This window comes from Onychostoma macrolepis, chromosome 23, assembly GCF_012432095.1.
Source record: "Onychostoma macrolepis isolate SWU-2019 chromosome 23, ASM1243209v1, whole genome shotgun sequence".
Lineage (NCBI taxonomy): Eukaryota > Metazoa > Chordata > Actinopteri > Cypriniformes > Cyprinidae > Onychostoma > Onychostoma macrolepis.
Genome location: NC_081177.1, coordinates 19219944 through 19243838, shown reverse-complemented (window position 1 = coordinate 19243838; position 23895 = coordinate 19219944). Strand labels below are relative to the sequence as shown.

General features: G+C 36.7%; 2 protein-coding genes across 3 annotated transcripts; both read left to right on the top strand.

The window, feature by feature from the left end:
• The first annotated feature begins 11 nt into the window (after nt 1–11).
• Nucleotides 12–7398, top strand: gid8b (GID complex subunit 8 homolog b (S. cerevisiae)). Of its 2 annotated transcripts, none has more exons than XM_058763073.1 (5): nt 12–149; nt 840–968; nt 1073–1269; nt 2510–2707; nt 6456–7398. In XM_058763073.1, exons 2-5 carry the CDS (start codon nt 848–850, stop codon nt 6627–6629), a joined length of 690 nt encoding a protein of 229 aa, XP_058619056.1. In that variant the 5' UTR covers nt 12–149; nt 840–847; the 3' UTR covers nt 6630–7398. The 2 variants fall into 2 exon arrangements, with proteins under 2 accessions (XP_058619056.1, XP_058619055.1); XM_058763072.1 differs by lacking the exon at nt 12–149 and adding an exon at nt 268–421.
• A 988-nt stretch (nt 7399–8386) lies between these two features.
• On the top strand, nt 8387–21667 carry slc17a9b (solute carrier family 17 member 9b). The gene is made up of 13 exons (XM_058763071.1): nt 8387–8986; nt 9567–9764; nt 10638–10777; nt 11863–11962; nt 12059–12189; nt 15425–15521; nt 17118–17214; nt 17557–17644; nt 17928–17962; nt 18388–18503; nt 18690–18745; nt 19337–19366; nt 19523–21667. The coding sequence occupies exons 1-13, from the start codon at nt 8859–8861 to the stop codon at nt 19699–19701; spliced, it is 1395 nt and encodes a 464-aa protein (XP_058619054.1). The 5' UTR covers nt 8387–8858; the 3' UTR covers nt 19702–21667.
• Nucleotides 21668–23895: the final 2228 nt, after the last annotated feature.

The following is a 23895-nucleotide window of genomic DNA, read 5'->3' as shown; positions in this document are numbered from 1 at the left end:
ATGGGCGGAAACGAAAAAGGAAGCCGTTTGCGTGACGAAATGACCAAACGGACACATTTCTGACCGTAAAGCGACCCACTGAAAGGCTGCTGTGTTTTCAGCGTCAAAATTATTGAGTGCAATTCATGGTATAGTGAGATAATGCCAAGGTAAGTGCTGGTTTATGACAACATTAAAAAAAAAAAAAAAATTAATTAATTAAAAAATAAAATAGAAGTTACAACGAACGTAATATTATAGTTATTTTGAAAATACTTTAAAGTATAAATATATTTTTAAATGTAAGCAGTCCTCTAAATGCATTCAACCGGCAGCCAATACAAACGAGGTAGCGCTGAAATCTCGTTTTCCTTAAAAAACCGCGAGAGCTTAGTACGGCCTTTCTCCCCGAGCTGCTGGCGAGGAGAGTGTACACAATCAGGTAAAATTCTACATTTTTTTGCGTAATCGACCAGTTATCTTAAGTGTCGAAAACGAATGGTGATGTATAAAAGCTTGGAGAATATCTGTGCTTATTAACGGTTATATGTGTTTGTTGTCACGGACATTTTTAAATCTGTTGTGATCTCCTCTCCAGCGGTACAGGCTTCAATGTTATGATACAGGCCTTTATAATTAGCGCTTCCGGTCATCACAAGCGCAAATGTAATCTTGCTTGATTTCCATAACATTGTTTATTTATATATTCTCACTCTGTATTAGCTGACTCGTTATCGTTTTCTATAGCTTGTTGTATTAGTGCCCTAGTCTTTACTTTACTGAAATCTTTAAAAAGTAAACATAATAGTATGTTTTTTTACACACACACATAATTTTTATGTATATTTTTGCCAATGTAGAACACTTCATGATGAGTTATGCTGAAAAGCCAGAGGACATAACACGAGAGGAGTGGATGGAAAAGCTAAATAATGTCCATATTCAGCGGGCAGACATGAATCGGCTCATTATGAATTATCTGGTGACAGGTTGGTGATCAACTGACCACTTTTATTTTTTTAACCTTCAGTTGCAGCTGTAATACAACTGTCAGAAGATCTGTATTATAATTTGTTTGTTTCTATTTACATAGAGGGGTTTAAAGAGGCAGCTGAGAAGTTCAGGATGGAATCAGGCATTGAACCAAGTGTTGATCTGGACTCTCTGGATGAAAGGATAAAAATTAGGGAGATGGTTCTGAAGGGACAAATTCAAGAGGCCATTGCACTGATAAATAGTCTGCATCCTGAGCTACTGGACACTAACCGATATCTGTACTTTCATCTTCAGGTAAAGCAGGCTAATGGCAATTGGCTTATGATTATATATTACATATCTTCATATACACTATATTGCCAAAAGTATTGGGTCACCCCCTTCTAATGAACCGGTTCGACTACTTTAGTAATTTCCACGAGTACAAATCTTAATGTTTAAGCATATAATGATATTCTAGGGAATTGTGTGCTTCTAATTTTAAAGCAACAGTTTGGACAGGACCCTTTTCTATTTTAACATGACAATGCCTCTGTGTATAAGGCAAGGTTCAAAAAGAAATGATTGATTCAGTCAGTGTGGAAGAACTTGAATGGTCTGCAGAAAGCCAAGTCCTAATCCAAGCTGAACACCTCTGGTGTGACTTTAAATGCAGATCTTGAGCCAAAAACTCTTTACCAAACACCAATGACTTGTACATACACTATATGGACAAACGTATTTGGACATCCCCTTCTTCAGAACAGAAAAAGGCACTTCCAAAACTGTGGCAACAAAGATGGAAACACAATTCATGTATTTAAAATTTTTATTTCCACCTCTGTTGCAACAGTTTTGGAAGTGTCTAAAATGAATGTATCCATATGTACAAGTCATTGGTGTTTGGTAAAGAGTTTTTGGCTCAAGATCTGCATTTAAAGTCACACCAGAGGTGTTCAGCTTAAACATTAAGATTTGTACTCCTGGAAATTACTAAAGTAGTCAAACCGGTTCATTAGAAGGGGGTGACCCAATACTTTTGGCAATATAGTGTATTTGAGGGCTGTATTATGAGACAGAAGCCACCCTACCAATATATGAATGTCATTGCATAGATAACAGCGTATCAGAGAAATTGTCATCTGCCAACAAATGATACCTTTTTGTACTACAACTGTAGTTCATCACACTATCTGTGGATGTGTTCGACTAATATTTGAAAATAAAAGTGTGCAGATACATTGTTTTCCATTTGAAAAGCAGATCTATTGTTTTATCATTTAGAACCTAACAAACCAACTAAAAAGTTGTATCTAATGTAACCACATTAAATGTGGCTTAAGAGTCCAAATACCTCTTGGGCCCACTTTAAGTTGTGCACTGTTGGACGTTTATTTTGTAAACTGGTTGGTAACCTTAATATTAAATATGTATATTATTATATAAAAAAAAAACGTTGTACTGTTCCACAGCGACTCCAACTGTCCGATGCTAAATCACAAGGGAATGACTTTCAATTTACAACAAGTAAAGTTTATCTGCTTTCCTCCTTTAGCAACAACACCTGATAGAGTTGATTCGCCTGCGGGAAACTGAGGCTGCATTGGAGTTTGCACAGACACAGCTGGCTGAACAGGGAGAGGAAAGCCGAGAGTGTCTGACAGAGATGGAGCGCACCCTCGCACTCCTGGCGTTTGATAACCCAGAAGAGTCGCCCTTCGGTGACCTACTTAACATGATGCAGAGACAGAAGGTAAAGTTGGTTGTTCTATCTTATCTTCATAAATAATGCTATTTTTAATATATTATTTAGGGATGCAACGATACCATTTTTTCAGAACCGATCTGATCTGATACCGAAAATTATGAGTATTTGCCGATACTGATCCAATCCGATACCAGCGCAGTTTATTTATTTATTTTTAAATCGATGTAGAATTTCTATTCTTGTGTTGACCTGATCGATTTGTGTGTTAAACACAATCTACTACATATAGATAACTTAATTTTAATGAAAAATAACAAATAAAAAAATATATAATCACAATCTATGACACATACTAGATAAATAAACTAGGTTAGTGGATAATTTAGCAGCAAAAGATACTCTAGAAAAATCATGGGTGCACAATTTTATAAAACCTAGTGAAACATTTTTATTTTTACAAATAAAAGTGAATAAGTGTAGGACTAAATTGGTAAAATGGTACACATTGCTCTTTGTATTGTTGTGAAATACATTCATGAAAAAACAAGCAAATACATTTAAATGTGTATGTGTGTATATATATAAAATTAAAAGACATTTCTTTTAAATGTATAGCACAGTAATGAAGGCAGCAACATATGATAGATAGGACAGAACAAGAAAGGCTATTAATAATCTTTCATTGTGCAAAAGTATTATAATATGAAAGGCTCAATACAGAGCAGCACAAAGCGCTTATGTGCATCCCGTGCGCAGAATGATGTGCTTGAAACAACAAGGAGACAGGCTGTGCAGCCCTCCGAGTCCGCATAGAAATGTTCAAAGTACAAAGGGAAAAGATATTGATGCGTAGTGTATTAAATTTGTGCGTTAGTTTATTAAGCCTTTTCTTTTAACAGTTTTAAACCTCAGTTACTGTGCACTCTTGAAGAGAGTTTGACTCTAGTAACCGAACGTGACACGCAGTTTGACGCTGAATGGAGGATGACAGACAGACGCAACGGAGAGAAGAGTTTACCTGAACTTAATGTAACGACTTTAATATTCATCTGTACCTCAAATTAATCTATGCAACAGCTTCAGAACACTTGAAATATAGTGCACGGAAACTTTATGGTGCTTTATAATGTTCTTGTGCCTTTCGTGGGGCTCAACAATAACATCGAATAGTATTCGCACAATATCGGATTTGGATCGGTCTCGTCTGACCAATACCCGATCCGCAGAAAATGACTGTATCAGAGCCGATACCGATACTGAATATCGGATCGCTGCATCCCCAATATTATTAAGCAGGGTATAAAATTAACACCTGCCACCAGCCAGCTGGTAATTTTTACATTTTGGAATTGGCATTTTGATCCCATTTTGTATTGACATTTAATTGCCAAAAAAAAAGTTATTCCAGCCCTGCAGGACATCAAAGATCACTTTCAAGGCCAGTACAGTGTGAGGGCAGATAATTATTTGGTTTACTTAAAGAGGCCATGTTTGCTCAATATACAGAAATATATTTTACTTATTTGAATGGGCTATACAACAATTTAAAAGTTTGGGGTCTGTAAAATGTTTATTTATTTTTTGGTCCTTTATATCCACCAAGACTATATTTGGTTGCTCAATAATGTAGTAAAGCAGTAATATTGTAAAATAGTTTTATAATTTAAAAAGTTGTGCGGCCTAATATTTTTAGGAAAACCATGATGCATTATTTTCAGGATTCTTTGATGAATAGTTCAAAAGAAACGGTGTTCATTTGAAATAGAAATCTTTTGTAACAAAGTATTTTGCTGTAATTTAATTCTTTATCAATTTAATATATTGTGGATAATGTAAGTCTTAAGACTTGTAAGTCTCTTTGGATAAAAGTGTCTGCTAAATAAATAAAATAAATAAAAGTGTGAATTTCTTTAAAAAAAACCAAAAAAACAACTTATAGACCCCAAACTTTTGAACAGTAGTGTACTTTGGCCACTAAGCAAAAAAAGTCAATAAGTTAAGTCAATGTGAAATTGATTCCTTATACTTCATGTACATTCCCAGTGTTACTGTGAATGAAATTTAAAAAATATATATATATATATACATACATGCATACATGCATACATACATACATACATACATACACACACATGCATATGCATACAGGTGCATCTAAAAAAAAAATTGAATATCGTGAAAGATTTTTTTTTTTATTGTAACTTGTTTCAAAAAGTGAAACTTTCATATATTTAGATTCATTACATTGTAAAGTAAAACATTTTTATTTTTTTATTTTGATGATTAGAGCTTACAGCTCGTGAAAGTCAAAAATCCAGTATCTCAAAATATTAGAATATTTCCTAAGATCAATTAAAAAAAAAAAAAGGATTTGCAAAACAGAAAAGTTCTTTAAAGTATGTTCATTTATGCACTCAATACTTGGTCGGGGGCAGGGCTCATTCAGCACAAACTCCAGCATCAGTGAGGTGTGGCATGGAAGCGATCAGCCTGTGGTACTGCTGAGGCACTATTGAGCCTTCAGCTAGTCTCTGTTGTTGGATCAACTGTTTCTCATCTTTCTCTTGAAAATATCCCCTAAATTCCATATGGGGTTCAGGTCTGGCATGTTGGCTGGCCAATCAAGCACAGTAATATCATGGTCAGCAAACCACTTGGAAGTGATTTTGGCAGTGTGGGCAGATGCTAAAGTCCTGCTGCAAAAGGAAATCAGCATCTCCATAAAGCTTGTCAGCAGATGGAAGCATATAGTGCTCAAAAATCTCCTGATAGATGGCTGCATTGACTTTGGACTTGATAAAACACAGTGGACCAACACCAGCAGATGACATGGCACCCCAAATCATCATTGACTTCGGAAACTTCACACTGGACTTCAAGTAGCTTGGATTCTGTGCCTCTCCACTCTTCCTCCAGACTCCAGACCTTGATTTCCAAACAAAATGGACAACAAAATTTACTTTTATCTGAAAAGAGGACTTTGGACCACTGAGCAGCAGTCCAGTTCTTTTTCTCCACAGCCCAGGTAAGATGCTTCTGACATGGTCTCTGTTTCAGAAGTGGCTTGGTAGTCCTTTTCCTGAAGACGTCTGAGCGTGGTGACTCTTGATGCACTGACTCCAGCTTCAGTCCACTCCTTGTGAAGCTCTCCCAAGTGTTTGAATCGGCTTTGCTTGACCGTATTCTCAAGCTTGCGGTCATCCCTGTTGCTTGTGCACCTTCTCCTACCCAATTTCTTCATTCCGGTCAACTTTGCGTTTAATATGCTTTGATACAGCACTCTGTGAACAGCCACCCCTTTCAGTAACCTTCTGTCACTTATCGTCTTTGTGGAGGGTGTCAATGATTGTCTTCTGGACCATTGCCAAGTCAGCAGACTTCCCCATTATTGTGGTTTCAAAGACCAAGAATTTATACTGTAGGGATGGTCATTTAATGAAGCTCAAATGTAAATATTCTAATATTTTGAGGTACTGGATTTTTGACTTTCATAAGCTGTAAGCTCTAATCATCAGAATTAAAACAAACTTTTTAAATGTTTTACTTTACATGTATTGAATCTAGAATATATGAAAGTTTCACTTTTTGAAATGTTACAATAAAAAAATGAACTTTTTCAATATTATACACAAAATGTAATGACTTTTACATTTCTGAAATGTCTTTTTCACTGATGTCACTCCACCTCCCCCCACATTTAATTTTATGTAAATCATGGCATTTGTAGAGGGTAATGAAGGGCATCATTCATTCAGTCTGCCAGTAATTGACGGCATGTGGTCTTCTATAACAGGTGTGGAGCGAGGTAAACCAGGCGGTGCTGGACTATGAAAACAGGGAGTCGACACCGAAACTTGCCAAACTCCTCAAACTGCTGCTGTGGGCTCAGAATGAGTTGGACCAGAAGAAAGTCAAGTACCCCAAAATGACAGATCTTAGCAAAGGCACCATCGAGGACCCCAAGTGAAAACGAACCGGCATCTCTATGCTTGCATTCTGCGGGGAACAAAATGGACGCTTTCCCTTTCCTTAACTATTTATACTCAGTGACTGACACTCAAACATCCTTTTATCAACCTTTTGTTTGTTTACTTGTTGCTTATCAGAGACTTTGCATTAAATGGGCTGTGGAATTGAGATTAAGATTTAAGGGTGACTCCTAGCCAAAATGGAAACACTTTTTATCGCAGATGGATTTCTGTGATTTTTGTTACCACAATGTTTGACTTGCTGAGCTGAATTGATTGCATTTTAGCCATTTTGTTTTTGCAGAGGATTATTATCTATTTTGTCAGTGAATGTTCAGAAAGTCTACAAATATAGTTGAGGACTGAACCACACTATTTAGATTTAACTTTAACTATTTGACTGTGTCTGTCCACTGATGTGAGGTACCTACGGCGCAACAGTGGTGTCATCAAGGACAGTGGATTGATTGTACAAATGTGGAGAACGAGTTCTGTGTGCTTTCACACCTTTTTATTTGCAGTGCACAGGTATACATTTTGTATGCGTGTTAAAGGGCCCCGTCAAAGAAAATCTGCCCTTTTTCGAGTACTAATGTTATTGCATTATAATGTTATAAAGTCATGTGACATTGTTTTCTACTGTACATTGTCATAGTATTCCTGCTTACATTGACATTCAATTGTGATTTATAGATATTGCAGAGATCAGATTGTAAGCTTCTGAAGTCAGATGCTTTACATAGGTATTAAATATTCTTTTTTTAAATCCCCAAACTCTATTTGATTTTCAAAATTGCTGCTGTTGTTGAATGCTATGGCCAAATACTTATGCTGTGATGCCCAATTAAATGTTGCAGACAGTTACCTAATCAAAATGACAAATGAAAGCCCTGCCTTGGCTCTCTTATGACTGATTATGATAATTGTTTTCGGTTGGTAGATAAAGACACAAACCAGAAATTACACTTCAAATGAGTCGGAATAAGAACATGTTATGTAAAGTAAGAACCTGTAAAAGTCTATTTCTTGGGCAGTGCTGTCTTGTCCAGGTAATATGTTATTAACTTAGACGTGACTATTCTTTTCTCGTGTGTAATGTAGCGAAATTTGATAACTGAACAAATTGTTCTTTGAGTCGGATCTTTTCGATGAATCAGATGATCCGGTTCACAAAGCGAGTCTGAAAGAGTCGTTCCCTATTTAACTATTACTTATTAATAACGATGACAATTTTCTTTATCAGACGTGTCTGAGTCATAATAAAAAGTTGAATAATTTGATTCAGCTGGAGTGAACCAAAGAGTTTACTGATGGAGTGAAAATAAATAGCTTAGAAATATCACTTGTTTCGTTTATGACTGACTTTTATCAACATGAATACGAAGTTAAAATAAACAGAAGTTAATTTAAAGTACAAAACGTTTTCAGTCAAAAAATTTAAATACATTTGAACGTCGTTTAAAGTAAAAGCAAATTATATTTATGATCTAAAGTTTGTTTTATGAGCTGAACCACGACTGCAGTAAACTGAACTGGGATATAATAAACACCACTAAACCATAAAACTGCACTAAATCTTATTTGAACGTTTACAGTATTTAACACGCCGGACCACCCACATATTGACGAAAATTGACGTAAAATAATAAGGGAATCGTATTTGTGAGCCGTTTTTAAACGAATTGTTCAAAGGAATCGACTCGCGGACACGAGTCGGACTTCACATCACTACATCGCTGTATCTGTAATAACTTCGCCACCTTTAGTGGTGCTAAGTCTGCTAAACCTGTTCTTTAAAATATAAGGTTCTCAATTTCACATTCAGGTATTTTGCCGAAGGCGAAACCATGCCTGAACGTCTATTGTTATGAGTGGAAGGGGCTGAGTCACGTTACTTCCTGGTTTGAAGAGCCAGTGGTTGGAGGAACTGCGTGGCTGAAAAAAGAAACTGACACGTGGATCATCATCAACACTTCAGGAATCAGGAAAAAGCTGAAATTCCTCCCGCTGCGTTATAGCAGCTGTGAAAGCCAAAAGTCCGCTCATTACTGCCAGTCGCCGGAGCGCAATGGATGCGGCAGAGATGTTATAAAGAGATGCTTCCGCGAAGAAACTGGAATAGAAACATATTTTTTTCATTGCTTTGCTTTTTTGCCTGTCACGCTCGCACAGACTGACCCGAGAGGATACCAGAGCGGATAGTCACAAACGGATATATTTGTCGTTGAATGGCAATTCTACAAAAACATGGAAAGAACTCTTGTCCAGATTTGGCCAGTATTAAGGAAAACACCGCAGATAATATCGGACAAGCTGGATCACAGAAGAAGTCAGAGTCGAGTCAGAACTGGACAAGGTGAGACCACCTCAGCAAACTTTCCTCTAAATAATGTTTATTAATCGAATACAAATTAAGGTAATGCAAATACATATAGTATTCTGATAAAGTAAAGTATAATAATACATTGTAAAACAAAATGATTTTAATATTTTAATGTCAGTTTTTAAAATATATAGGCTAGTTATATCTCTATTTTTCCAGTTATTTAGTTTTGAAACATTTTAACAAGCTTTGTGAAGTTTCATTCAAAAAGCAAAAATGAATAAGCATGTATTAGTATTAAATTACAAATTAAATTAATTTTATTATACATACAATCTATGAGTGCTCGGTCACTATTTGTTCTAAACCAGAGGATTTAAATCAACTTTGTGAAACTTTGTACTATTTAGGTCATCTTTTTTTCAAAAAGGTTAATGAACTAAGTGCATCAGTATTAGCATCTGAAGCAAATTAACCTAGATAGGTACCTGCCAGTTAGAAATTTAATTTGTGCTTTGGCTTGTAATAACTTCTCATATGAATCTTGTTCGGTGTAAAGATTGGAGGGGGGAATAAACCTTGCATCCTATGGTTGTATTTGTCTTATCTGCAGGCCAGTAGCAAGGATATGGACGGTGGTGCTGTTGCTGGGGACGTGCCTGCTGTACTGTGCTCGTGTGGCCATGCCTATCTGTGCAGTGAGCATGGCAGAGCGCTTCAGTTGGTCCAAGAGAGAGACGGGCATGGTGCTGGGCAGCTTCTTCTGGGGCTACTGCTTCACTCAGGTCCTTGGAGGCTACGTCAGTGACAGGTTAGTAATGAAATGTCATTTAAAAAAAAAAAATATATATATATATATATATATATGTGGACTTTTCCTGAGTTCTGCCAGGCTCTTAAATTTGTAATGAGTTAATATTTAATAGAATGTAAATAATTGTAAGTATAGTAGGTCACAAATTAGAGTTGAATGAAAGACTCGCTTTCTCGTCATTAATAGTAACATAGCATTTATTTTCATTGACTCACAACACATAATGCATAAATGTAAACGGTGCATTCATTTCTATTCAGATATTACATTAATATGACATCAGTGTTTGTTTTACAGGTGTGGCTCTTTTTTGAAACCATCACAGTTGTCAGATGTCAAAAATGCTTTAAATATTTGTTGAACAGGTTGTGGGTGATATGGCATATAGCTTTGGTGTTTGCATTGGTTACACTGTCAAACAGCCAGCAGTGGATGTGTGTCCTAGATTAGATGAAGTTTAGCTTTTTGATTGTAATTTTTATTATTATTATTTCACATTCAAGTAATATTAAAGAATTTACTGCAGGTGAGTTCATAATATGATTCTCATATGAGCTAAAATAAAGTAATTTTACAGAACTCCAAGTCTAGTGGCCACCAGAGAGACACAACCTGCTCTGAAATAGGACCTAACATGATTAAGCAAGTAATGCAAATGAAGCTTGCAATGAATAGCTTGTCTGCATTGGTCCCATGCTGCAGATCTAAGGACTGAAACAGCGGAACAAAGTTTTTAACGTTTGCGAGCCCTGTGGAATGTCTGGTTTGCTGGAAAAATGCTCAGAAGTATATTCAAATACAATAACTCATGTTTGGATTTTATGTGGTATTCATAAATGCCTGTTTATTTGCTTTTGTTGATTTGTTTAGGGTGGGAGGAGAGAAAGTGTTGCTGTTGTCAGCGGCAGCATGGGGAGCAATGACCGCTTTCACCCCAATCTTAGCCCATTTCTGCTCCCAGCCCATCGTCTCCATGACCGTCTCCCGCTTCCTCATGGGCTTGCTGCAGGGTGAGCGATTGTACCCTCACAAAACCAGCTGAACTCAACTGTGCTTAACTGCTTATATGCTTTCATACTGTACTGATTGTTTACTTTCTAAGATCTAATGATACTGAATCGCAATAATAGTTTAAGCATGGAGAAAGTTACAAAACAATATTCAGCTGTTCTCAGTGTTTTTCTAAATGGGGCTGTAGTTTGCTGGAAACTACAGAAAAGTGTGGTTTGGGGAATCTTGGTTAGTAAATCATTGCTTCCAGATTGCTAGCAAATTGCTAAATGTTCCCTCCTGCAAACTGTGGCCCTTTTTATGAGAACAGGTCATTTGCTGTGGAGCAGAGCATAATTGTTCTGTGGTTGGCAAAGCGTTGAAATCTAACCACTATCATGCTCTGCCTTGCAAGTTAATTACACTGTATGTCATTGTACTGCTGTTGTATTCTCTTAAAACTAGTTGAAAGGGGTCTGTAAAAAGACAATGGGCTGCTATAAAATATACCAATTCTATAAAGGTTTGACTTTGATTCCTTTGCCAGCATAGACGGTGCCACAGTTAAGGTTTTTTTGTTACAGAAGTATTTAAGTTTGTTAAAAGTAATTAATGGCGTCATCTTGTCCAGGCTTCTGCTACTAATCAGAATAAACGTTAAGCTTTACATCAGAATTATGAGATGGGTACAAAACGTAATATTACAATACAATAGTACTTACACATTACAATACACAATCTACAGTACAGGATAAAAAAGAAAGCAAATATTTGTAATGTGCGAGGATGCCCAAAATAGAATTTATCAGCCAATTTTTTACTTCTAAAAATAAATATTAATTAATGATTATTAAGTAAATAAATGTGTTTACTTAATATTTAAGAAAATAAATAAATTGATATAAAAATATTCATTTTTAATTAATTATTTAATGGTTACTACAACTTATTTTACTTGGTGTTTTTTTTTTTTAAACAAGGTGGTATAGATTTATAATATTAACTGTTTGTGTGTTATTAGTCATAATATGAAAACCGTCATAATCCACTAATGGCTATGCACTAAAGAGTGTTTGTTTTCTTGCTGTTATCCTGTGGCACTCAGGTGTTCACTACCCATCTCTGGCCAGTCTGTGCTCTCAGAAGGTTTTGGAGAGTGAGAGGGGCTTCCTCATGAGCACCGTAGGAAGCGGCTCATACCTGGGGTTAGTGTCTGATCTCTAACTGTGTCTGCTTTCTCTGTTACATTTAGAAATGTAACGGATGTGTTTCAGATTTAATTTGTGTAACTGTCTGTGTAGGACTCTGGTGATAGGAGGTGTAGGCTCTCTGATGCTGGACTTGTACGGCTGGGAGAGTGTGTTCTACGTCTCTGGGCTTCTGTCTGTGTTGTGGGCGTACTGCATGTGGAAGTATCTGCTCAAAGGAGAAGGTATGTACAGAATATCCACCTTATTTTTCCCATAAGAGCGGTCGCGGCCATTTGTAAAATTAATGTGTCTGGTTTTCGGTGTCATCCACTTCCAGCTATTTTTAGCTATACAAAACTGCTCGTTTTGCTGCTTGATATTACAAATTGGTGTGTCTTACAATATTATTTTGATGTATTATCTTAATTATGAACACACTGGCTTGTAGTGCAAACAGTTTTACCGTTTACTGCACGTTGTTATTCTTCTCGTTATTTCCCTATGGTCGCTAATGAACTGGAAGTCTCGCACATTCACAGAAAAACAGCTTACTTCCGCATTGAAGAATAAAGTGGATAGAAGCACAAACATTCGTGAGCATTGGGAATCTCTTGGCACCTCATAATTTGATTTTGATTCTGAGAATCGTGGTACAATTCCTAAATGATTCTCAATGTGTTTTTCATGTAGTAGTTACATATTTTTGGCAGTTTAATGTGTTTTGTGGCCATATACACTGACATTCAAAGGTTTAGGGTCAGTACAATTTTTTTCTTAAAGGGTTACCCCACCCCAAAATAAAAATTCTGTCATTAATTACTCACCCTCATGTCGTTCCAAACCCGTAAGACCTCCGTTCATCTTCGGAACACAAATTAAGATATATTTGATGCATTCTGAGAGCTGTCTGACCCTCCCATAGACACCAATGGAATTAACACGCACCACATGGATACGTTTTCTATGTTTATTTACGCTTTGATTTGAATGAAACCGGCGTATCCATGTGGTGTGGCTGACACAGAACAGCATACACTGTTTGCGTTCAGTGGATACTCTCCAAAATGGCGCTATGGTGATGTGGAGGAGACATTTAGCTAGTTAGTTAGTCGTAATTTTTGTTTTCTGTGCGTACAAAAAGTATTCTTGTAAGTTCATAAAATTACGGTTGAATCCCTGATGTCACATGGATTATTTTACCAATCTCCTTGCTACGTTTCTGGACCTTGATCGTGTTAATCGTGTACACCCCTCACATTTTTGTAAATATTTTATTATATCTTTTCATGTGACAACACTGAAGAAATGACACTTTGCTACAATGTAAATTAGTGAGTGTACAGCTTGTATAACAGTGTAAATTTGCTGTCCCCTCAAAATAACTCAACACGCAGCCATTAATGTCTAAACCGCTGGCCACAAAAGTGAGTACACCCCTAATTGAAAATGTCCAAATTGGGCCCAATTACCCATTTTTTCTCCCCGGTGTCATGTGACTCGTTAGTGTTACAAAGTCTCAGGTGTGAATGGGGAGCAGGTGTGTTAAATTTGGTGTTATCGCTCACTCTCTCATACTGGTCACTGGAAGTTCAACATGGCACCTCATGGCAAAGAACTCTCTGAGCATCTGAAAAAAAGAATTGTTGCTCTACATAAAGATGGCGTAGGCTATAAGAAGATTGCCAAGACCCTGAAACTGAGCTGCAGCACGGTGGCCAAGACCATACAGCGGTTTAACAGGACGGGTTCCACTCAGAACAGGCCTCGCCATGGTCGACCAAAGAAGTTGAGTGCATGTGCTCAGCGTCATATCCAGAGGTTGTGTTTGGGAAATAGACGTATGAGTGCTGCCAGCATTGCTGCAGAGGTTGAAGGGGTGGGGGTCAGCCTGTCAGCCTGTCAGTGGTCAGACCATACGCCGCACACTGCATCAAATTGGTCTGCATGGCTGTCGTCCCAGAAGGAAGCCTCTTCTAAAGATGATGCACAAGAAAGCCCGCAAACAGTTTGCTGAAGACAAGCAGACTAAGGACATGGATTACTGGAACCATGTCCTGTGGTTTGATGAGACCAAGATAAACTTATTTGGTTCAGATGGTGTCAAGCGTGTGTAGCGGCAACCAGGTGAGGAGTACAAAGACAAGTGTGCCTTGCCTACAGTCAAGCATGGTGGTGGGAGTGTCATGGTCTGAGGCTGCATGAGTGCTGCCGGCACTGGGGAGCTACAGTTCATTGAGGGAACCATGAATGCCAACATGTTCTGTGATATACTGAAGCAGAGCATGATCCCCTCCCTTCTATTCCAACATGATAACGACCCCAAACACACCTCCAAGACGACCACTGCCTTGCTAAAGAAGCTGAGGGTAAAGGTGATGGACTGGCTAAGCATGTCTCCAGACCTAAACCCTATTGAGCATCTGTGGGGCAGCGCAAGGTCTCTAACATCCACCAGCTCCGTGATGTCGTCATGGAGGAGTGGAAGAGGACTCCAGCGGCAACCTGTGAAGCTCTGGTGAACTCCATGCCCAAGAGGGTTAAGGCAGTGCTGGAAAATAATGGTGGCCACACAAAATATTGACACTTTGGGCCCAATTTGGACATGTACACTTTGGGTGTACTCACTTTTGTGGCCAGTGGTTTAGACATTAATGGCTGTGTGTTGAGTTATTTTGAGGGGACAGCAAATTTACACTGTTATACAAGCTGTACACTCACTACATTGTAGCAAAGTGTCATTTCTTCAGTGTTGTCACATGAAAAGATGTAATAAAATATTTACAAAAATGTGAGGGGTGTAATCCCTTCTGTGAGATACTGTGTATATATATGTGTGTGTGTGTGTGTGTGTGTATATATATGCATACACACACACAGTGGTGGCCAGAATTATTAGAACACTAGTATTTTCACCAGCTAAAAATGGTTTTAAGTCAAAGTTTTATGTTAAATCTTTTGCTGCAGTGTGTCAGTAGGAAATATCAGTTTACGTTTCCAAACATTCATTTTGCCATTAATTGTAATAATACAGTGAGATTTTGTTTGCACAGTTGAATGTATCCTTAAGTATTATTTTCTTTAAAAAAAAAATCTTACTGACCCCAAACTTTTGATGGTATTGTCCTTTGTAAAAATTCCACATCGTAGACATTCTAAAATATGCAAAATATATTTTTTGCCATGATTGTCCAATCAAAATAAAGTATTCTAGAGAGCTGTGTAATAAGCTAATGTCACAATTTATGTTTCAGTTACACTGAGTTAGCCATTTATTGTAGTTTGGCTGTAATATGGGTAAATGCATAAAAAAAAATATATATTTATATTTATTTCAGTGTAAATTAACAAGTATTTGAGGTGCAGTAGATGTGCATTTATACACTCCATGCAAAACAGAGACTGTAGCTGTGCTGTTATTCCTTCCTTAACAGGTGTTCAACTGTTTGTTTAAAAACTGATTGTGCTTGTGTTTGTCAGGTCCCATCATCACACTGGAGTCTCTGGGCAGCGCTGGGACCCAGTCCAAACTGTCCAAGAGAAACTGGCTGCGTCTCTTCAGACAGCCAGCTGTGTGGTGAGATTAACACCTGAATACTGTGTGTGTGTGTGTGTGTGTGTGTGTGTGTGTAAGAGAGAGAGCATGGATGCTGAACAAAGGGTCTTTACTGAGCTTCCATAAAGGCCTGATTCACATCCGTTCCGGGTCTGTCTATATATAGAGCACTCAGAAACAGTAACACAGTACTCTGTCCTGTCAGCTAAACATGGCTGAGTGTTTCTGACTGCACACATGACGTGGAGGTTTTTTGTAACATTTTAGTTTAAGAATTACATTAATGTACAAGGAAAAGTAGATAATAATTATAAAATGATTTAAAAGTGCTAGCAGTAACTGTTGTTACTAATGATGTTGTTGTAGCAAAAGAGTGCTGCAGTGATGTATTTTTGTAGGCAGCCCAGAAATTCGCATTACTCTGATTCTCTTGACAAAAACCCAACAAGATTTTTCCATTGGCTTTTGGATTACCAACAAATGTTTTTGATTCTTATACATTTTGTTCATCATGATCATCTTTACAAATGAACACAACTGATGAATTCTGAAGCCTAAATACAGTCACCAGAAGTAAAAAGCTAAATGTCAGCTATAAACAAACTACTCTAAGGTCGCATGACTTCAACGCTACCATCACTAAGCTTCTGACAACTCTTTCAGTCATTATGTAAAAAGCATTTCCCTGAAAGTTTGAGTTACAGTAATTAGCAAGTATAAACACAAGACTGCAGACTAATGAATAGAGTTTTGCTTGGTTTGATGACGTTTGAAGTCCCAGACAACCTCCTCTGTAATCCCATTTAGCCACTTGTTTCAAGATAAGTAAAAGTTAAATAAAGAGTCAAAAGCAGGTAGTACTGATGTATTTTATGTTGTAGAATGAAACATGAAAATTACCACAGACCTTATTTCAGGCATTTAACCAAAAACTTATTGACTTGAGGATGATGGAACCTGAAGTACTAAAATACTAACTTGTTTCCTGGTTTTGGCCAACAAAAACATGTAATCCTGGCAACACTCTGTTGTTACTAATGTTATTATTGTAGCAATAGTTACTACTAGAGCACTCTCTCAGTACACGCAAGTGTAATCAACATGGTAAAGTCAAATGTGATAAACACAAGTCTTCTTGCATTCTAAGATTACCCACATTCATTTTTGAAATTAAAAATAATTATTGTTATTTTAATTATATAATATAAATCCTGTACATTGACACTGGTGTGGATCCAGCATCATGCAAATAGTGCAAGCATTTTTGTTTACTGATGCTATTGTAGAAATGTACTATTAGTCTTGATTTGATTTATTCAACAAGCAAAAGTCTCTAGTCTTTTTGGCAAATTTTTAGTATTTGGTCAGGTGATCGCACTATGGCGATCACATTATCTCCATTAAAGAGATGTAAAATAAAACCACTTTTATTAGCCTACTAATATGACTGGAGTCTTCATCTACATAATTATAAACATATTTGTCTAAACTACAATATATTTATCGAAATGAATGAGGAGAGAATGACCGAATGCACCTGCAGTGTCTTTTGTTTGACAGGCTGTGTTGGTGACATTGATTTCTAATGCATTCTAAATGCTCTTGTCTGAATTTCAGTGCCGTTATTATTACACACTTGTGCACCGCTAGCACCTTCTTCACACTGCTGTCATGGCTGCCAACGTTTTTCAAGGACACCTTCCCTGATGCCAAGGTAAACTGAACTACGCTCTTTCAAACAGAGTGTGAGAACACGATCTGTGTGTCAAAGCAAAAGAATATCAGTCTGTATACTGAGATTTCTCTCCTTCTATGTGAGAGAAACAGTCTCCAGTAATTATTTCTGAGAAAGAGGGAGAGCTGGTCATGTTAGTATGATGCTGTTGTGGTTGAGCTCCAGCAGGGGGCTCTACATCATATCACATCAGAGTGTGTGTTTGATTCCTGTTCGCAAAGGTGTATATCACATGCTTTGGACTCGCCTATTGTTCATTGCCTGTTCCTGTGTGCATCTGTGTGTGTGTCTGATTGTATGTCTGCATGTGTGTTTCCTCAGGGTTGGGTATTTAACGTGATCCCATGGTTTGTGGCCATCCCTTCTTCCCTGTTTAGTGGCTGCCTTTCAGACCATCTAATCAGTCAGGGTACGAAACTACACAAATACACTCACCATTTCTCATTCAAAGATATGAGTTCCTCATGTTCATGTCTTTTTGGTAGACAACAGAAAGGCAATGAAATATTCTCTGGTCCTTAGTGTCAACGGCTGCACTCTGTAATCATTGTTCTGTCGTGACTTTGCTCTTTCCCACCAATGTTACGAGTCTGTTTGAGTTTTACGGTTGAGTTTTATATTGACTTATAAACCTGTTAAATGTTCCTCAGCTGGCACACTAATGCTCTCGCTCCTTTCTTTGTTTTTTAAAGGTTTTGATACTGCGTCAGTGAGAAAACTCATGCAGGTATGTTTGAAATAAACACTCACCAAGGCTGCATTAATTTTATCAAAAATAGTTTTATATTTGAATATACTTTAAATGTAATTTATTTCTGTGATGCAAAGCTGAATTTTCGGCATCATTACTCCAGTCTTTAGTGTCAGATGACCCTTCAGAAATCATTCTAATATGCCGATTTGCTGCTCAAGAAACATTTCTTATTATTATCAATGTTGAAAACATTAATATCTTTGTAGAAACCAACCACTGTATATTTTCAGAATTCTTTGATTGATAGAAGGTTGAAAACAGCAGCATTTATTTAAACAATTGTGTAACTATAAATGTCTTTACTGTCACTTTTGATCTGTTTAATGCATCCTTGCTTAATAAAAGTAGTAATTTCTTTCAAAAACTGTGTATATCATGTGTATTATTGTGTTTTTCAGTTCTTCTCTATGGGCGTCTCCAGTGTGTTTACTCTGTTCCTGTGTGGGACCACTACCTTCCCCACAGCTGTGGCTTTCGTGTCTGCTACTATGGGCCTCACTACATTCAGCCACAGGTATTGTCACTCACTGCTCACACATTCATTGAAAAAAAATAAAACAACCAAACAGTAGAGCATGGTGCTAGCGACCGCAAGGTCAAGGCTTGATTTCCAAGTCATGCAAGCTCTGATAAGATTTATCTAAAAGTGTCTGCCCGAATGCATGAATGTAAATGTGAATATGTAATTGTGTCTCTCTAGCGGGGTTTCAGTGAATGTTCAGGATCTCGCTCCATCCTGTGCTGGGGCTCTGTTTGGTATGTAGCATTCTCTCTACTTTAACCCAAACTGTGGATTGTATACTTAAGGCTAACTGTATCAGCTTTCACACCAGTGGACAATAACATAATTTTTATTAAAAGTGCATGCATCAGAAGGAAAGGTATTTTTGGATTGGCTGTCAATGGCTTTAGTTGTTTATCAGCTGAAAAAAAGGGTTATATTAGTATCATTAATACTTTTTATAGTTTTCATTATTTTCAACTAGTTTTTATATTTTCTGTTTTAATTTTAATTTTAGCAACATTTCTAAATTAGATTCTTTTTTTCTTTTTTTTTTTTTTGTAATTAAATTTAAGTTTTTTTATATTTATTATTATTTTTTTTTAAATAGTTTTAGTTAACATTCCTCTGTCGTTATCGTTGTAGCTGCGGTGTGGACAATTATTTCAAACTCTGTAGTTATGGTTAGAATGATCATTTTTGGTGTGCACAGATTTATTGTAATTTTACGATGAGCAATATGACTGTCTGCTATTTAAACAGTACAGGAATATAACCAGTCAGTCTCATTATGTTCTTTTCTTTTCTAAATCTGTAATATGTATATATATATTTTTTTCTTTCAGGAGTAATGAATACCTGTGGAGCATTTACTGGTAAGAATAGTATAAAACATTGCTATTTTATAAATGTAAATTTGATATGAATCATTTCAAATAAAATAACAAGCACTCAATCTCAGTTTTTAAGAGGATTGTTAGTGTGCTGTATGTGTTAATGCTGTTGTGTGTGTGTGTGTGTGTGTTTGTTAGGGGTCATCATGGTGTATTTCTCTGGGTATCTGATCGAGGCCACTGGTTCCTGGGCGTCAGTTTTTGGGCTCATCACTGTAGTGAACCTGCTGGGTTTAGGAACATTTTTAAGCTTCGCTGAAGCTCGCAGAGTGGACATAGATCTAGCGAAGGGCCGTTACCACAACATCCACATCTGAGAGCACAGAGGACAAGAGCAGAGCAGCAGAAATGACAGACTCTGACAGAAACCTTTCTGAAGAGGGACGTACTCAGCAGTCACCGGTTTCTTCATTACGGTTCTTCAGAGACTGTTTTATTATCTGTTTGGCTGATGAGAATCTAGAAGAAGCTGTAGGAGATCTGTTATAGATCACTAGGAGCCACAGTATGAAGTGTGTTACTGAAAATTTTGTTCATTCATTTCTATTTTACCCTTTAGCACTTTGTGGGGGTTTATGGCAGCAGTTGCTTTAATATCATTATTACTGCGACCAAAGCAGTTCAAAAAGCTGCAATACACCGTCCAATTAATCAGATGAAGACCAAAAGCTAGAGTATTGACAGTGTTCATTAAATTATCAATATTTTAAAATACCTCGTCTCAGACATCTCCGCTGTTTTTCCACACTCAGAGTGTGATAGAGATTACAGTTTGTTACTGCAGAATTGGAGTTTGTCCCAGTTTGAAGAGCGTTACTGTCATTAGATGAAACATGTGCTAGGTCATCTTGTCATTGGCTGATCCTTTAAAGCATTTTCTTTGTCTCAGCTGTCTGCTGTTAAGAATAGTTTCTGATCTTTAAAGGATGCTTCTGTTTCAAACTGCTAGTTTGCTTTTGTCTTTGATCGATTTAATCATTAGAGACCTCTGGGTGGGTCATTTGCTTGGACCAAGATGTTGCACAATGAAATGAATGTATTATGGTGATAAGCTTTATTATGTAGAGACAAGACCCTGACCATTATATCTAACTGGGAATTATTTGACCAAAAATATTTCAATTCATACAACTTGAATATTTAACCTATAGGTATATTAATGTACCATAAATCAAAAACTGAAGCATATTTCTGGTCACAAAAGTCATAATTTGTGCTGTAAATCTCCTTTTCCTCAGCTGTTGTTACTTTGAGGAGTAAAATAAAATGTTACTGTTTAGTTACTTTAAATAAACTGAAGGAAAAGCAAGGCCTAGGAAGGCTTAGCTGCGCTTTAATGCTTCTTATTTCAGTGTGCATTAAAACAGGCAACACATTTCTGCTGTTATTGCAGGCCTATTGCTAAGGAAGATCGTGGCAGATTTGCAAAGAAACAGAAAAAAAAAAGACTTGAATTATTATATAACACTGTTCTCTGCATGGAACTCAAGGAAATTGTATTTTTTTCCAGTACATAAAATCATAAGAAATATGTTCACAAAGGTTATTTGTGATTTAAAATGTTATTTTATACATAGATTAGATATCACTGTGTGTAATATATACAGTAGACAATATTTCAGAATAGTTTTATATTTATTGATTTATATCTGATTTAGTGATTAGATTGAAAATGCTTATATGATCTTTGCTTCCTTTATTCATATTGTATGTTTTTTTTTTTTTGTGTTCTTGTTTTGACTGATGCAGCTTTATAGAAATGCCGCATAAATATTGTTCCGTTCCATTTAATGCTGTTTAATTTGATCTTTAAAGTGTTACTGGTTTACAATAGACTGTTCTGCATAACTGGATTATGATTGTGGGGTTTATCACAGCTGACAATAACTTGCATTAGTGTAGCGATGAAGAAAGTTTGCATATTTATTACGCTTGCGTCATTCCTTATAATTATTTCACTCAAGACTTGTAAACACAATAGATGATCTGTGAATTAATGAAGTGTCATACCATTCTGAGTTGAGGATGAAAGATAAGTTTCACAGAAAACTGAATCAATACATATTGTGATCTTATTTTCAAGACAAATGTCACATTAAAAAGAAATGTAAACAATTGAAATGCAGTATTCTGTATTTGTAAGCATATTTTGCTGAAATATAAAAGTATATTTTAATCAAGCGGAAAATGTTTTGTGTTTTAATTTACACCTCCAACAGAGTGACCCAAGAGATGATGGTTTATGTGCACATGTGTGTGTAAACAATTGATTACAATGTTACATAATCCTGCCAGTGTTTTCAGTTTTATCCAGTTTTAAAATATGAAAATCCATTTTTATTTTTATTTTATTGTTTATTTATTTATTTATTTTATTATTTTTTATAGTTACAACAAAGAGCAAGTCATCATTAAATCATTTTTTAATATTGTCTAAAATATTTGAAGTAAGTTACGACTGATTTAGTTGTGCCATAAACACACACCGACTAGCTAAACTATTGGCTAACAAAAATGTATCATAAGCTAATAATTTGTTTACAACAGTGTCAGTTAAGAGCATGCAAGGAAATAAAAATGAAGAAAGTCATAGCCAAGCCCAAGAAGTTGTGATCCAAGAAGCTACACTGAGAGCCACACCACCAGGAGGCAGCAGAGTCCAGAAAATAGTGTGGTGTAGTAGGCCTACCTCACTTAAAGGTTTACAGTCAGCTAACTGTGTCTGGCACAGACACTGAAATACTGAAAAGAGGCTTTTATGCACGTAATTGAAAGTGCGAGGGTGGGCATATGTGTGCGTTTAACTGAAGTGTCATGGCTAGCACCTCCCGACTGTTTGTAGCATTATTACACCTCAGTTTCCAGTCTGGAAACTTCACCAACTGCATCCAAACATCAACTTCCACACAGCCTCTTTAGTATACTTCAGTTCTGATCATCTACATATATTAACAGACACTTTCACAGAGCTCATTATTCTGAGCAGCCGAAATATATGCCTGCGAGTAGCCTGTATTGGAAAGCATAGTGCGCTAATGAATCTTGTAGAGCCATATTGCGGCAACTAGTCGTTCACACTGTTGTCGTAATTCCAGAGCTATATCAGCATGGATGGACATGCAGGTCTTCCTCTGCTTCTGTCGCTAGATATATGGGGTGGCACCATATGGCAGGTCGCTGCGTGCCATGCTGGTGAGTTGGCAATATGTGCGTGTGCCAGGCATCCGTCACCCCTCTCACGGGACTCTCTCAGGTTACCATAGAGACAGATGGCGATGTCGCTTACCGTGGCGGTGGGAAGGGGGGTGAGATCAGGGGCCTGGGGCAAAGTGGGCGACACTGTGTCACACCTGAAGATGAGAGGTGCTCCATGCAGCTCCAGGAAGGTTCTGTAGGTTTAAGGGAACAGATATTTAGATTTCGTTTTGTAATAGTTTATCTAATATGTGACCCTGGACCACAAAACCAGTCATAAGGGTCAATTTTCCGAAATTGAGATTTATACATCATCTGAAAGCTGAATAAATAAGCTTTCCATTGATGTATGGATTGTTAGGATCGGACAATATTTGGCCGAATCTGGAATCTGAGGGTGCAAAAAAATCTAAATATTGACAAAATCGCCTTTAAAGTTGTCCAAATGAAGTTCTTAGCAATGCAAAATTAAGTTTTGATATATTTACGGTAGGAAATTTACAAAATATCTTTACTTAATGTCCTAATGATTTTTGGCATAAAAGAAAAATCAATCATTTTGACCCATGTATTTTTGGCTATTGCTACAAAATGTACCCCAGCGACTTCAGACTGGTTTTGTGGTCCAGGGTCACATATATCTAAAAGTTCTCAGTAGTAACGAAAAGCACATTTAGTTACTGCCGCACCTGTATTCATTGGGAATTTCCTCACTTTGATGCACATATTTGTGTAAAAGTCTGTAGTACTCTGAGAGTACTACAGAGAATAATATCCCCAGGCTCTCAGAGTCTGATCCGGTTAATGTCCAGATCATCTGAGTGATGGGCGACAACATCCAGATCTCTGCTGATGTGTGGATGCATGTTTGTTTGTGTGCGCGTATGTGCAGACAATAGTTCACAGTGCCATTTTACAGATGAAGTTTTATTGTTTTATCCTTGTCCCACAATGAAAATCCATAGTACAAATATTATTATACTATAAAAAAGCTAGGATTATCAAATAAATAAATAAAACAAGAATAAAACATTTCAATATACATTGTCTGAAACTGATTTATTTTAGTTTTACAAATTATAATTGTGTCATCATTTCTACAATTATTAGCTGAGAAAACTTTCTCAAAAGTTAACAAGCTTATTAACTTAAAAAGTTTAAAATATGACATACTAAGAGGTTAAAAACAAAGTCGAAAATGATTAGATCAAACATTATATTTAAGACAAAGTAACAATTCTGACAAAAAAAAAAAAAAAACTACTGACAAAAGGTTGAAATTATGACATGTCAAAATGATTACATAAAATGTAATT

Coding starts and splice junctions, on each gene's coding strand:
- gid8b (XM_058763072.1), top strand. CDS start 298: ATGCATTCAACCGGCAGCCAATACAAACGAGGTAGCGCTGAAATCTCG. Junction 1,270..2,509: donor ATCTGTACTTTCATCTTCAG/GTAAAGCAGGCT, acceptor TTCCTCCTTTAG/CAACAACACCTGATAGAGTT. Junction 2,708..6,455: donor ACATGATGCAGAGACAGAAG/GTAAAGTTGGTT, acceptor CTTCTATAACAG/GTGTGGAGCGAGGTAAACCA.
- slc17a9b (XM_058763071.1), top strand. CDS start 8,859: ATGGCAATTCTACAAAAACATGGAAAGAACTCTTGTCCAGATTTGGCC. Junction 11,963..12,058: donor GGAAGCGGCTCATACCTGGG/GTTAGTGTCTGA, acceptor CTGTCTGTGTAG/GACTCTGGTGATAGGAGGTG. Junction 18,746..19,336: donor CTGTGCTGGGGCTCTGTTTG/GTATGTAGCATT, acceptor TTTTTCTTTCAG/GAGTAATGAATACCTGTGGA.